The 13,063-nt window shown below is 51.3% G+C and overlaps 1 protein-coding gene across 7 annotated transcripts in view; it reads right to left on the reverse strand.

Moving 5' to 3' along the window:
* PIK3C2B (phosphatidylinositol-4-phosphate 3-kinase catalytic subunit type 2 beta) overlaps window positions 1-13,063 on the reverse strand; it is a 73,492-nt gene that overhangs the window by 16,761 nt on the left and 43,668 nt on the right. For all 7 annotated transcript variants that reach the window (XM_055581718.1, XM_055581716.1, XM_055581717.1 and 4 more), the window contains 8 exons: window positions 12,030-12,172; window positions 10,621-10,809; window positions 9,378-9,471; window positions 9,146-9,240; window positions 8,303-8,483; window positions 7,478-7,585; window positions 4,571-4,663; window positions 3,628-3,757 (listed from right to left, as the gene is read on the reverse strand). In XM_055581718.1, the coding sequence (XP_055437693.1) occupies window positions 3,628-3,757; window positions 4,571-4,663; window positions 7,478-7,585; window positions 8,303-8,483; window positions 9,146-9,240; window positions 9,378-9,471; window positions 10,621-10,809; window positions 12,030-12,172 (1,033 nt within the window). The remainder of the gene's footprint in view (window positions 1-3,627; window positions 3,758-4,570; window positions 4,664-7,477; window positions 7,586-8,302; window positions 8,484-9,145; window positions 9,241-9,377; window positions 9,472-10,620; window positions 10,810-12,029; window positions 12,173-13,063) is intronic.

Genomic DNA, 13,063 nt, shown 5'->3' on the forward strand with positions numbered 1-13,063 from the left:
AAAATCAATGAAGCGAAAGGCTCGTTCTTTGAGAAGACAAGCAAAATCGATAAATCTTTAGCCAGACTCATCCAGGAAAACAGTGAGAGGATTCAAATCAAGAAAATTAGAAACAAAAAAGGAAAAATTACAACTGACACCACAGAAATATAGCAGGTCATAAGTAACTACTACAAGGAACTATATGCCAACAAAATGGACAACATGGGAGAAATGAACAAATTCTTAGAAAGGTACAACCTTCCAAGACTGAACGAGGAAGAAATAGAAAATACAAACAGAGCAATCACAAGTAATGAAACTGAAACTGCAATTTAAAATCTTTTAACAAAAGCCCATGACCAGATGGCTTCACAGGCGAATTCTATCAAACATGTAGAGAAGAGCTAACACCCATCCTTCTCAAACTCATCCAAAAAACTGTAGAGAAAGGAACACTACCAAGCTCACTCTACAAGGCCACCATCACTCTGATACCAAAATCAGACAGAGATGTCACAAAAAAGAAAATTACAAGCCAGAATCAACGATGAACACTGATGCAAAAATCCTCAACAAAATACTAGCAAACAGAATCCAACAACATGTTAAAAGGATCACACACCATGATCAAGTGGGATTTTTATCTCAGGGATGCAAGGATTCTTCAATATATGCAAACCAATCAATGTGTTACACTATATTAACAAAGAAGAAAAACCATATGATCATCTTAATAGATGCAGAAAAAGCTTTTGACAAAATTCAACACTGATTTATGATAAAAACTCTCCAGAAAGTGGCCATAGAGGGAACCTACCTCAACATAATAAAGGCCATATATGACAAGCCCATAGCAAACATCATTCTCACTGGCGAAAAACTGAAAGCATTTCCCCTGAGATCAGGAATAAGACAAGGATGTCCACTCTTGCCACTATTTTTGTCCACACTTGCAACACAGTTTTGGAAGTCCTAGCCATGGCAATCAGAGAAGAAAAAGAAAAGGAATCCAAACTGGAAAACAAGTAAAACTGTCCCTGTTTGTAAATGACATGATATTGTCCATAGAAAATTCTAAAGATGTCACCAGAAAACTTGTAGAGCTCATCAATGGATCTGGTAAACCTGTAGGATACAAAAGTAATGCACAGAAAGATCCTGCATTAGTGTTTAGATTCCTAAACACTAACAACAAAAGATCAGAAAGAGAATTTGAGGAAATAATCCCATTTATCATTGCAACAAAAAGAACAGGAATAAACCTACTCAAGGAGGCAACACACCTGTACTTAGAAAACTGTAAGATACTGATGAAAGAAATGACAGGTGACACAGACAGGTGGAGAGATACACCCTGTTCTCGGATTAGAAGAATCAGTATTGTGAAGACGACTTTACTACCCGAAAGCAATCTACAGAATCAATGCAATCACTATCAAATTACCGACAACATTTTTCACAGAATTAGAACAAAAAGTTTGACAATTTGTATGGACACACAAAATACCCCAAATAGCCAAAGCAATGTTGAGAAGGAAAAATGGAGCTGGAGGAATCAGGTTCCCTGACTTCAGGCCCAGAGATTAAACCCACACACCTATGGTCACTTAATCTATGACAAAGAAGGCAAGAATATACAATGGTGAAAAGACAGTTTCTTTCAATAATTGGCACTGGGAAAACTAGACAGTTATGTGTTAAAGAATGAAATTAGAACACTGAAGACCATACACAAAAATAAACTCAAAATGAATTAAAGATCTAAATGTAAGACTGGACAAAATGCTTAGAGAAAAACACAGGAAGAACACTTTGACATAAATCACAGCAAGATCTTTTTTGACCCACTTCCTAGAGTAATGAAACTAAAAACAGAAAGAAATAAATGGGCTCTAATCAAACTTAAAAGCTTTTGCACCGCAAAGTAAACCATAAATGAGATGAAAAGACAACCCTCAGAATGGGAGAAAATATTTGCAAACAAAGCAAATGACAAGGGATTTATCTCCAAAATATTCAAAAGGGCTCATACAGCTCAATATCAAAAAGACAAACAACCCAATCAAAAAATGGGCAGAAAAAAAAAAAAAAATGGGCAGAAGACCTACATAGGTATTTCTCCAAAGAAGACATACAGATGGCCTAGAGGTACATGAAAAGATGCTCAACGTCACTAGTTATTAGAGAACTGTGGATCAAAGCCAGAATGAGGTCTCATCTCACACTGGTCAAAGATAAAAAAAAACCTACAATCAATCAAGGCTGGAGAGGGAATCCTCCTACACTGTGGGTGGGAATGTCAATCGACACAACCGCTATGAAAACAGTATGGAGGTTCCCATATGACCCAGTAAACCCACTACTGGGCATATGACCTGAGAAAATCATAATTCAAGAAGACACATGTATCCCAACGTTCATCGCAGCTATTTACAATAATCAGGACACGGACACAACCTAAATGTCCATTAACAGATGAATGGGTAAAGAAGATGTGGGACAGATACACAATGGAAAGCTGCTCAACCATAAAAAGGAACGAAATTGGGTCATTTGTAGAGAAGTGGATGGACCTAGAGCCTGTCATACAGAAGGAAGTAAATCAGAAAGAGAAAAACAGATGTTGTATAGTAAGGCATATTTGTGGAATCTAGAAAAATGGCACAGATAAGCCTGTTTGCAGGGCAGAAACACACATAGACATAGAATGGAGGCAGCAGGGGACGACCTGGGGACTGGGACAGACACGCACACTGCTGTGCGGAAAGCAGAGAGCCAGTGCGAGCTGCTGGATAGCACAAGGAGCTCAGCTCAGGGCTCTGTGCCGACCTAGAAGGGAATGAGGGGCCGGCGGAGGGAAGACTGAGAGGGGGTATATGTATACATGTGGCACAGTACTGTGCAGAATTATAGCTCAGTCAATATATATATATATATATATATACACTAAGGGGAAAGATGTTCCCTGCTTTCATATTCCACACTGTGACTCTGTGGTCTCCCCAGCTCACAGCCATAATCTTTTATTGTTTTAATTTTTATTATGGGATTTCCAAATACATGTAAGAGTAAAGAAATCGTATCATGAACTCACACATAACCATCACCCAGTTTCAAAAATTATTAACACTTTGCTAATTTTGTTTCATCTATTTCAATCACCCAGCCCTGCTTCCCTCTTCTCACCTCCAGCCTCCTCCTGCCTAAATCCCATCTGGAGTATTTTTAAGTAAATCCCATACATGTCATTTCACTCATAAGTATTCCAAGTATAACTAACAAGGATATAATTATGGCATTAAATCTAAAAATTTAACATTCTTTAATCTGATCTGATCTAGCCCAATCTATATGCAAATTTCCCACAACTGTCTCAAAAAATATCTTTCCACAGTTGGGTCTGTTAGAATCAGAATCCAAAGTCTACACAGTATACATGGTTGCTATGTCTCCAAGTCTGCTTTATTTTATGAGTCTCTCTGCCTTCATTTTTATGCTGTTCCATAGCTTCTAACGGAATAATCCTGCTCTTTTCATTTTCCTGGAGAAGCACAAAGTTCATGTTAAGGAACAGCAGAAGGGCATTAAGCGAGGACGCCCCCCACGGCAGCTGCCCAGCCATCACCCCACCCACCCCTGACTGACCTCTCCCCCGGCCGGTGGAGAAGCAGCGGAAGATGACCATGCGCATGTCCAGGCCCTCCTGGACCCAGATCTTGCTCATGATGCGGATCATCTGCAGGGTCAGCATGTCCTGGCGAAGGTCGTCCCCACACTGGATGAAGGAAGACAGTGACCAGGACCACCTTGCTCACCTCCCCCAGCTCACACCAGGCCCCAGCTCCCCCAAGAGGGCAACCGTGGCCCAGACTACAGTGGCCAGGCACTGCCCGGTTCCCCACCTCAGCCTTGGACCTGCTCACCCAGCTCCCACCAGGTCAGACACCAGAGAGGGACCAACAGCCACACTTTATCCCTGTGCTACTGTGGTCTTTCCCCGACCCCACACCCCCATCTGAAGCCAAGTCTGGGTCCCCTCCTTCATGCAGCCCTCCTAACCATCCAAGTCAAGTGTTTACACCTCGGTGGAGCTTACATACAGCACATGTATGTGACTAAGCCATGCTCATGCCTTTCATTCCCCCCTGGACTGTATGCTCTGAGGCTATATCTATTCCTCAGAATCAGGGATGGACCAGTTAGAGGGACCTCAAGATTCATCCAAGTCCAATCTGTACCTGATACACGAATCTCCCCCTCAGCATGCCTGTCACAGTCATTCAGCCTGAAAACCCCCGAGACAAGCAGGGTAGCACCTTATCCGCTCCCTTGCTGGCCTTCTAGAAAACACTTCTGACACAGGCTGTCAGCTGCCTCCCTGTACATTCCAACACTGTTCCTAGTTCTCTGGGCCCACACACAGTCGATCTGTTTCCTTTTTCAGCCGATAGTCTTTCATGCACTATAGCAGCAGCATGAGTGCGATTAGCAGGACGAGAAGGGCCCTGAGGCTGTTTCTGCCCACCTTGGACTCCCCCTTCTTCTCTCTACTGCCTACACCCCACCAGGCTCGAGAGGGGGTCCTCACCTTGAAGATGACACGGATGTTCTCGCCCAGTGGGTCCACGTTTTGGAAGGAGAGCTTGAGGGGAACGGCGTTGGAGTTGAAGTAGGAACAGTCCTGCGGCCGTCGAGAGGGTAGTGGTGAGGGTCAGGGCGGCCCAGGCCCAGGCGGGAAAGTGGCCGCCCCAGCGCTCCAGCAGCGGCCGCTCACCATTTCCCCAGGCCTCTGCAGGCCCACCCTCCTCTGCCTTCCCGTCGCCCTCACCCTGTCTAGTGTGTTAGGGCTTCAGCTGCTGCGCCTGACCTCCTACCCCTCCCGTTCACTCCACTGCTCCACTGCGTGACTGCTGGCAATCAGGTGTCCCGTCTATACTCTCCTCTAAAACGGGGCTCACATGGTGTGTGGTGAGGGTGAAACGTGACATCAAAGGGAAGCCCCGAGAACACCGCCGGGCACAGGGGAGGGCTGGACAGACGACAGACCGCCAGCGGGCCTTCAGCCTCGGCATCACCATGACAGAGCCTGACCCAGCCACACTTACGCCCACACACACTCACCCCACACACACACACACCCCCACCACACACTTACCCCCACCACACACCACACCCCCCACCACACACCACACACCACATACTCACCCCCACCATACACACACACACACCACACACTAGACTCACCCACACCACACACGCACACCACACACTCACCCCCACCACACACTACAGACTCACCCACACCACACACTCACCCACACCGCACACCCACACCACACATCACACACTCACCCCCACCACACACCACACACCCACACCACTCACCCACACCACACACATACCCACACCACACACTCACCCATACCACACACACACCCATACCACACACTACAGACTCACCCACACCACACACCATACACTCACCCACACCACACAAACACACCACACACTCACCCACACCACACACCCACACCACACACCACACACTCACCCACACCACACACACACCCACACCATACACCACATACCCACACCACACACACACCCATACCACACACCACACACTCACCCATACCACACACATACCCACACCACACACCACACACTCACCCCCACCACACACTTACCCACACCACACACTCACCCCCACCACACACCACACACTCACCCACACCAGACACCCACACCACACACTACACACTCACCCACACCACACACCACACACTCACCCACAGACACCCACACCACTCACCCCCACCACACACCACACATTCACCCCCACCACACACCACACACTACACACTCACCCACACCACTCACCCACACCACACATCACACACTCACCCACACCACACACCCACACCACACATCACACACTCACCCACACCACACACCACACACTCACCCACACCACACACCACACACTCACCCACATCACAAACCCACACCACACACCACACACTCACCCACATCACAAACCCACACCACACACCACACACTCACCCCCACCACACACTCACCCCCACCACACACTTACCCACACCACACACTCACCCCCACCACACACCCACACCACACACTACACACTCACCCACACCACACATCACACACTCACCCACACCACACACCACACACCACAAACTTACCCACACCACACACCACACACCACACATTTACCCACACCACACACTCACCCACACCACACACCATACACTCACACACACCACACACCACACATACACACACACCACATACCACACACCCACACCACACACCACACATTTACCCACACCACACACTCACCCACACCACACACCATACACTCACCCACATCACACCCCACACACTCACCCACACCACATACCACACACCCACACCACACACCACACATTTACCCACACCACACCACACACTCACCCACACCACAAACCACACACCCACACCACACACCACACACTTACCCACACCACACACCATACACTCACACACACCACACATACACACACACCACACCCACACCACACACTCACCCACATCACACACCACACACCCACACCACACACCACATACCACAGACTTACCCACAACACACACTCACCCACACCACATACCACACACCCACACCACACCACACACTCACCCACACCACACACCACACATCCACCCCACACACTCACCCACACCACACACACAGCACACACCTACCCACACCACACACCCAACCACATACTCACCCACATCACACACCACACACTTACCCACACCACACACTCACCCACACCACACACCACACACCTACACCACACACACACCATACCACACACTCATCCACACCATACACCCAAACCACACACTCACCTACACCACACCCACACCCACACCACACACTACACACCACTCACCCACACCCACACCACACACTACACACCCACACCACACACCACACACTCACCCACACCACACACCCACACCACACACTCACCCACACCACACACTCATCCACACCAAACACCACACACCCACACCACATACCTATCTACACCACACACCCACACCAGACACTCACCCACACCACACACCACACACATACCACACACCCACACCACACACCCAACCACACACGACACACTCACCCACACCACACACACACACCACACACTCACCCACACCACACACCACACACCCACACCACACACTCACCCACACCACACACCCACACCACATACCACACACTCACCCACACCACACACTCACCCATACCATACACCACACACGCACACCACACAGCTGTCAGGCGAAAGACCACACGTGTCAGGGCTGGGAAGAGGCTCCACATAAGCCTCTCTTCCTTGTCTCTCTCAGTAACTAGGTCAGTGAGGACCCTGCTTCCATGAGCCCTCCCCACTCCGAGAGCCCCACACCCACAGTCACTCACCCTGGGCACGACGCCCTTAACCAGCAGACTGGGGCTGAGGGGCAGGCGGCAGGAGCCATTGAGGACGAAGAACTGCTCCACCTCCTCCAGGCCGGCGCGGAGGATGCCCTGTGGGGGGAGCGGGGTGGGGTGAGGGCCGGAGGCTCCACCGGAGTCAGGCCTCTCCCCGGGCGGGTGCCCAGTAGCCGCTGGTATGGAAATAATCACCAGAGAGGCATGGACAGCCTCCTGCAGACCACGATGAAGGAAAACCACCCCCACATCACTGCCCGGGCCAGCACCAGGCCACAGCCCACACCTGCAGAGACGGAGTGGATGGCAGAACGGCTCACAGGGGCTGCAGGCCAAGGAGGAGCTGCCCGTTGGGCCGTGGCCAGAGGAAGCCAATAATCTAGACTTCATTATCTCCCAATTTTTAAAGGTTAGCAACCAGGATCCCTAATATTGGCCTAATACAGGCCCGTTGTACAAACACAAAGGTGCCCCTTCTGGCGGTCCTGGAACGGGGCTCACTGCACACTGAACAAAGGATGACCGGGTTTTCGCCCTCCCTCGGCCCCTCTGGCTGGGTGCTCTTGTGCAGTGAACCACTGATACAACTTGGCTCAGCCTTTAAGGCAAACAGTTAACTAAACATTTTAATACTTAGCAAGCCAAAGAAAACACTCCTATGGTTTGTAGCCTGTAGATTAGAGAATCGCCTCCTTCCAGCCCCTCACCAGCGAGGGTCAAGTGCCATCCTGCTGGTCAGGAGGCCTGAGAAGTTACGATTGGCTGCAGAGGCCCAGAACCGGAATGGGGCAGAGGCAACCTCGCCCTGCTCACCTGCCGTGCAGACGGGGCAGCCTCCCGGACCTGCTGGGCCAGTTTGGCCAGGGTATTAACAAGCCAGCACTGGCGGTTAAACTCCTCTCTCAGCCCCTTGCCACAGCAACACAACAAGGCGGCCAGCAGGTACTGGTAGCGGATGCTGAACTGAGAGTCTTTGAGGCCGTCCTTGAGCAACCTATCCGGCAAAGGGAAGCGCGGCAGTCAGAACACCCAAGGGACCACAGGCAAGGGGGCTGGGGAACAGCCAGACCCAGCTCCAACTCCCTGGAAAACCCACCCCAAACTTGGGACGGAAAACAGACTCTGGGTGTAAAACTGATACAGAGGTGTTCATCCACTTCTCAGCTTGCCCATGCTGTTTTTAAGTAGAGCTCAAAGGCCTCATGCATCTGGTTTCTCCTTTATATTTCTGCCACATGAGGGTGGAGGGGAGGGCCAGGGATGATCCCACTCTGCTTACCATAGGGGTGGGCTGAGACCCCCCTGAGGAAAAGGTGCTGAACCAAATACTGCAACCCAGACGGCTCAGCTCCCCACCTGGCAGTGCTAAATCGTTTCAGTGGTGTCCGACTCTTTGCAAACCCTCGGACTGCAGCCCGCCAGGCTCCTACGTCCGTGGGATTCTCCAGGCAAGAATACTGGAGTGGGTTGCCATTTCCTTCTCCAGGGGATCTTCCCAACCCAGGGATCGAACCTGTGTCTCTTTTGTCTCCTGCACTGGCAGGCGGGTTCTTTACCACTAGCACCACCCGGGAAGCCCCCACTCTGCAGGCTGAAAGTAAAGGACTCCCAAGTGAGGGAGACAAGTCTACCTCTCCCCTTTCTGCACAGTTTTACCAGAAGAAGTAGTGAGTCACTCTCAAGTCAGAGACCGCTCGCTTCAGGAGGAAGCGCACCAAGGGGCTGTCCAGGTAGCATTCGTACTTTAAGGCCTGGGTGGGAGACAGGGGACAGGGGGCTTTGTTGACTGTCCGTACTGTATACCAAGCAATATCCCTGTAGAATACAGTCTGTCTTGGGGTCCCGGGGGCGGAACCATCAGAACTGGAGGGAAGGCCAGCCCACCCACCTGCACGAGCTGGGGCAAGTAGTCCAGCAGCTCGGCATCGGAGAGGGAGCCGATCCACTGTACAGCCATGCGACGCACCTCCTGGTCTGGAAACCTGCAAAACAGAGCCCAGAACGCTGACAATCCAGTCCCAGGGTCTGAGGCACAGGAGTGAGCAAGCACCCTCACACCGGGGCCTCAGAGGCATGGGTGGAGAAAAGGTAATGACTTCCAGAATCTGCCAAAGCCACTAGGAGTCCTAAGCACCTTTTCTGGATTGCAATCCTTAAGAACGTCCCAGCCCACAGTTAGAGTCAGCCTGAGGCCATGGAAGTCACTCTCATTCCCTGTATGAGCTAAAGAAAATGAGACAAAGTCCTCAAACCCACTCCCAAAGATCTCTTCCTTAATTCCCACTCTGCTAGAAATTCCCATCATCAAAGAGCCCTCATGAGACTCAAAGTGCCATCACTTCTTGGTACCATCCTTTAATGCAAAACTTGTCCGGTGAATAACAGAGATCACTATATATAAGCCAGTATACCTAGCCAGAATTAGTTTAGCAGAGATTAGCAAATCCATTGCCTCAAAAAGGCCTGAAGGTAAGATGCATGGATTAGATACATTTTAATTACTAAGAGTAGTAGAAAATAAGCCAAGAACAGTGGGTACCATCGAGGGGTTTGAGACTGGAAGCCTGTGTCCCTAGCGGAAAGAAGAAAGCGATGGCTTCAAAAGTAGAACTAAGTAATAAGATTTGGGTTAAACAGGTGTGTGCATACATCAAATCTCAGCAAATGTACACATAAGGCTCGGGCATTTATTTATATGTATATTTTATCTCAAAGGAAAAACTGTAAATAAACTTTGAGGTCTAGTTAATGATATGCTTGCTAAAGAATTTAGGAAGGAGTTATGATGTCTCAATTTACTTCAAAATACATATAAAAATAGGATATATTGATGGAAGTACATATACAATAAATCAAATGTAATAAATGCTAAAGGTTAGAATCTAGGTGGTGGGAATACGGATGTTCACTATTTTCAGTTTTGTTGTATGTTTGGAAAATGTTCATAGTATATAACATGAGGTGGAAAAACAGGAGTATGAGGAGTATAATATGGGGTGGAGAAACAGAAGTAGGAAAGCCCTGAATTTCCACGCCCACGTGACTGCTGCCCCTCGGGACGGGCTCACTCCAGCGCCGCAGGCTGGCTTGGGCAGGACTTTGGGTCGGGAAAGGTGGGTGTCGCGACTCACGTGGCATGCAGGAGCCCCAGGGCGTCCTGGTGGTTCATGGGGGTCCACTGCGCCAGCAGAGCATAGGTGTCGGGGAGGCAGGCCCACTCCCAGCTGGGCGCGCTGGCAAGCACCAGCGGCAGCGCGCTCACCTCCGCGTGGCAGTAATACCGCTTCTCCCACAGGCGCTTTTTGTCGGCATCCGTGAGCCTGGGGGTGGGGGTGCGGGGCGGTGAGAGGGCACGGGGCCAGCTGTCCGCAGGGAACCGGCCTCCGAGAGAACGCTGCGCACGCCGACTAAGAAAGTCCCGAACTGCCCGCCTAGTACCCGAAGGGCGCTGTGAACGCCTCCGTCCAGGCTACACCCAAGAGCCCTTAAGTCAGAATGGGGAAGGCAGACGCTATCCATGCTGCTGCTGCTGCTGCTAAGTCGCTTCGGTCGTGTCTGACGCTATCCCTAAGGGGTTGCAAAGTGTGAAGCGAACTTTGGGGGCCAGAGTCCAAATCTCAGGGACATCCGGGCCAATGGCACAGGATTGGCTGCCCCTCCTGAGGGCATCACCAAGGGCATCACCGAGGGCATCTCCCAAGTAGAGCCACCAGAGGGCAGCAGTCCCCACGCCAGGGTCAAGGCAGCTGAGAGGCCTCAGGGGACCTCGAGGTGGGGGGCCAGCCGGAGCCCCTGCAGCTAATGGGCCTGGCCTGACATCAGGTGTCCAATGGGGGAGGGAGCTGAGGATCGGATGAGTAAGGGGTCAGCAGGGGGAGGGGAGTGCCCCGATGGGACAGGAGCAAGCAAGAGAAGCCCCAGCTCTCTCATGTCCTCAGCTGCCACAGGCAGGGCCATGCCAGAGCCAGAGAGGTACAGGAGAGGACAGGCCAGGGAGCGCCCAGACCCCACGGCTCCTCCAGCTCCTCCACACCAGCTGAGAGAAGTGGCCCCCAGGGTGAGATCAGCTTGGGCTCCCAGACCCCCGAGAGCTGCCAGCTTGCCTTGGGAGCAGATCCTCTTTGGAAAATGTCAGGGCCAGAGAAACACCAAGGCTGTGGGTGTGGCAGGGGCAGCAGGTGGGGGCACAGTGGGAAGCCCAGTGGCCCCCGTGGACAGCAAACAGCGGACAGCTCCTCTGTGGCGGGCAGAGCTCTGGTGCTCCTGGCCTGCTGATCCTGGGTCAAGTGCCCATTGTGGGGAGGGGCATTCCCAGATCTAACACCCTCACTCTGAGCTCTCCACTCTCCTCGGCTTTTGAAAAAGCTCCAGGGGCTGCGGAGCCCTCTCTCCATGACTTCCCGCCCAGGTGGCAATCAATGCCACCCCAGGCCACCTCGCCTCCCAGAGCAGGAGGGCAGGGACCCACTGGGAGGTCAGCTGGAAGCTGAGAAATTCACTGGAGGCCTGAGTCACACGCGAGGCATGCCCTGTGCCTCACCAGTGCAGGGACTCCTTCTGCATGATGTTTTTAAGCACATGTTGGTCTTCCTCCCGGAGGCTGCCAAACTCATAGCGGGGGCTGAACTTGTCTCCAGCAGGGCTGGTGAACTTGATGTCAAAGGCCGAGGTGGGAAAGTCAATCTGCGGGATGACATTGGGAAAGTGAGGAGAGAGAACCACAACTGGGTGGCTCCAACTCGCTCTCACCTGCCAACACGCCCGCCTCCCTCCCTCACTCCCTCCCTCCCCTCAGTTTCTTTGTCTGTAAAATAACCTTGTTGGACCTGGTGATCACTACAGTCCCTTCCAGCTATAACCTCCAGCAAAAAAATAAGAAGGAAACAAAGAGACAGAAAGAAAAATGGTCAAGAGAGGAAGAGATGGGGCTGAGATGCGTCTAGGTGAGGGGACTGGTCCCAGGCCAGAGCTCTGCACAGATGTGTGATTAGGCAGAGGCTGGGGAGCCTTCAGTCTTGGCAGGTACCGCCTGATGGAAGCTGGACCACAGGCGAGGCGAGGGCCCTGCCAACTCTGAGGCCGCAATGCTGCGTCCCCTTCCTCTGTGCTGTCGTGTTCATCCTCCTATAATGGATGTCAGAGCCCAGGGAGACCATCCTCAAAGGGAGTTCCACATTCTTTCATTCAGGAAATGCCTATTGAAACCTAATATACGCCAAGCATTAGGCCCTGGGTACAGAGTAGTAAATACGACAGATAAAAATGCCTGCCTCTTGGAGGTTTCATTCTGTATCCACTTTGATATTCCATATTCCATACCAAAGCATCTTGTGACCACAGTGGAGCCGGAGAGTGGTAACTAGACCTTGGGCCTGACCGACTCCTCCCTTGTCCAGAGAATGGGTCCCCCCACGGGCACCAAGAAGGGATGGCTCAGCCTACTAATACTAGAGTTCATCACAAGGGGCTCTGAGGAGCTGAGCCCTGCTTGGCAAGGGCCTCAAATCCCGCCTCGGGCTCCTTGAAATCAGGTGACCTCCAGGAGACAGGACACGGACTCCACAGAGACGGCCC

This window comes from Bubalus kerabau, chromosome 5, assembly GCF_029407905.1.
Source record: "Bubalus kerabau isolate K-KA32 ecotype Philippines breed swamp buffalo chromosome 5, PCC_UOA_SB_1v2, whole genome shotgun sequence".
Classification (NCBI taxonomy): domain Eukaryota; kingdom Metazoa; phylum Chordata; class Mammalia; order Artiodactyla; family Bovidae; genus Bubalus; species Bubalus kerabau.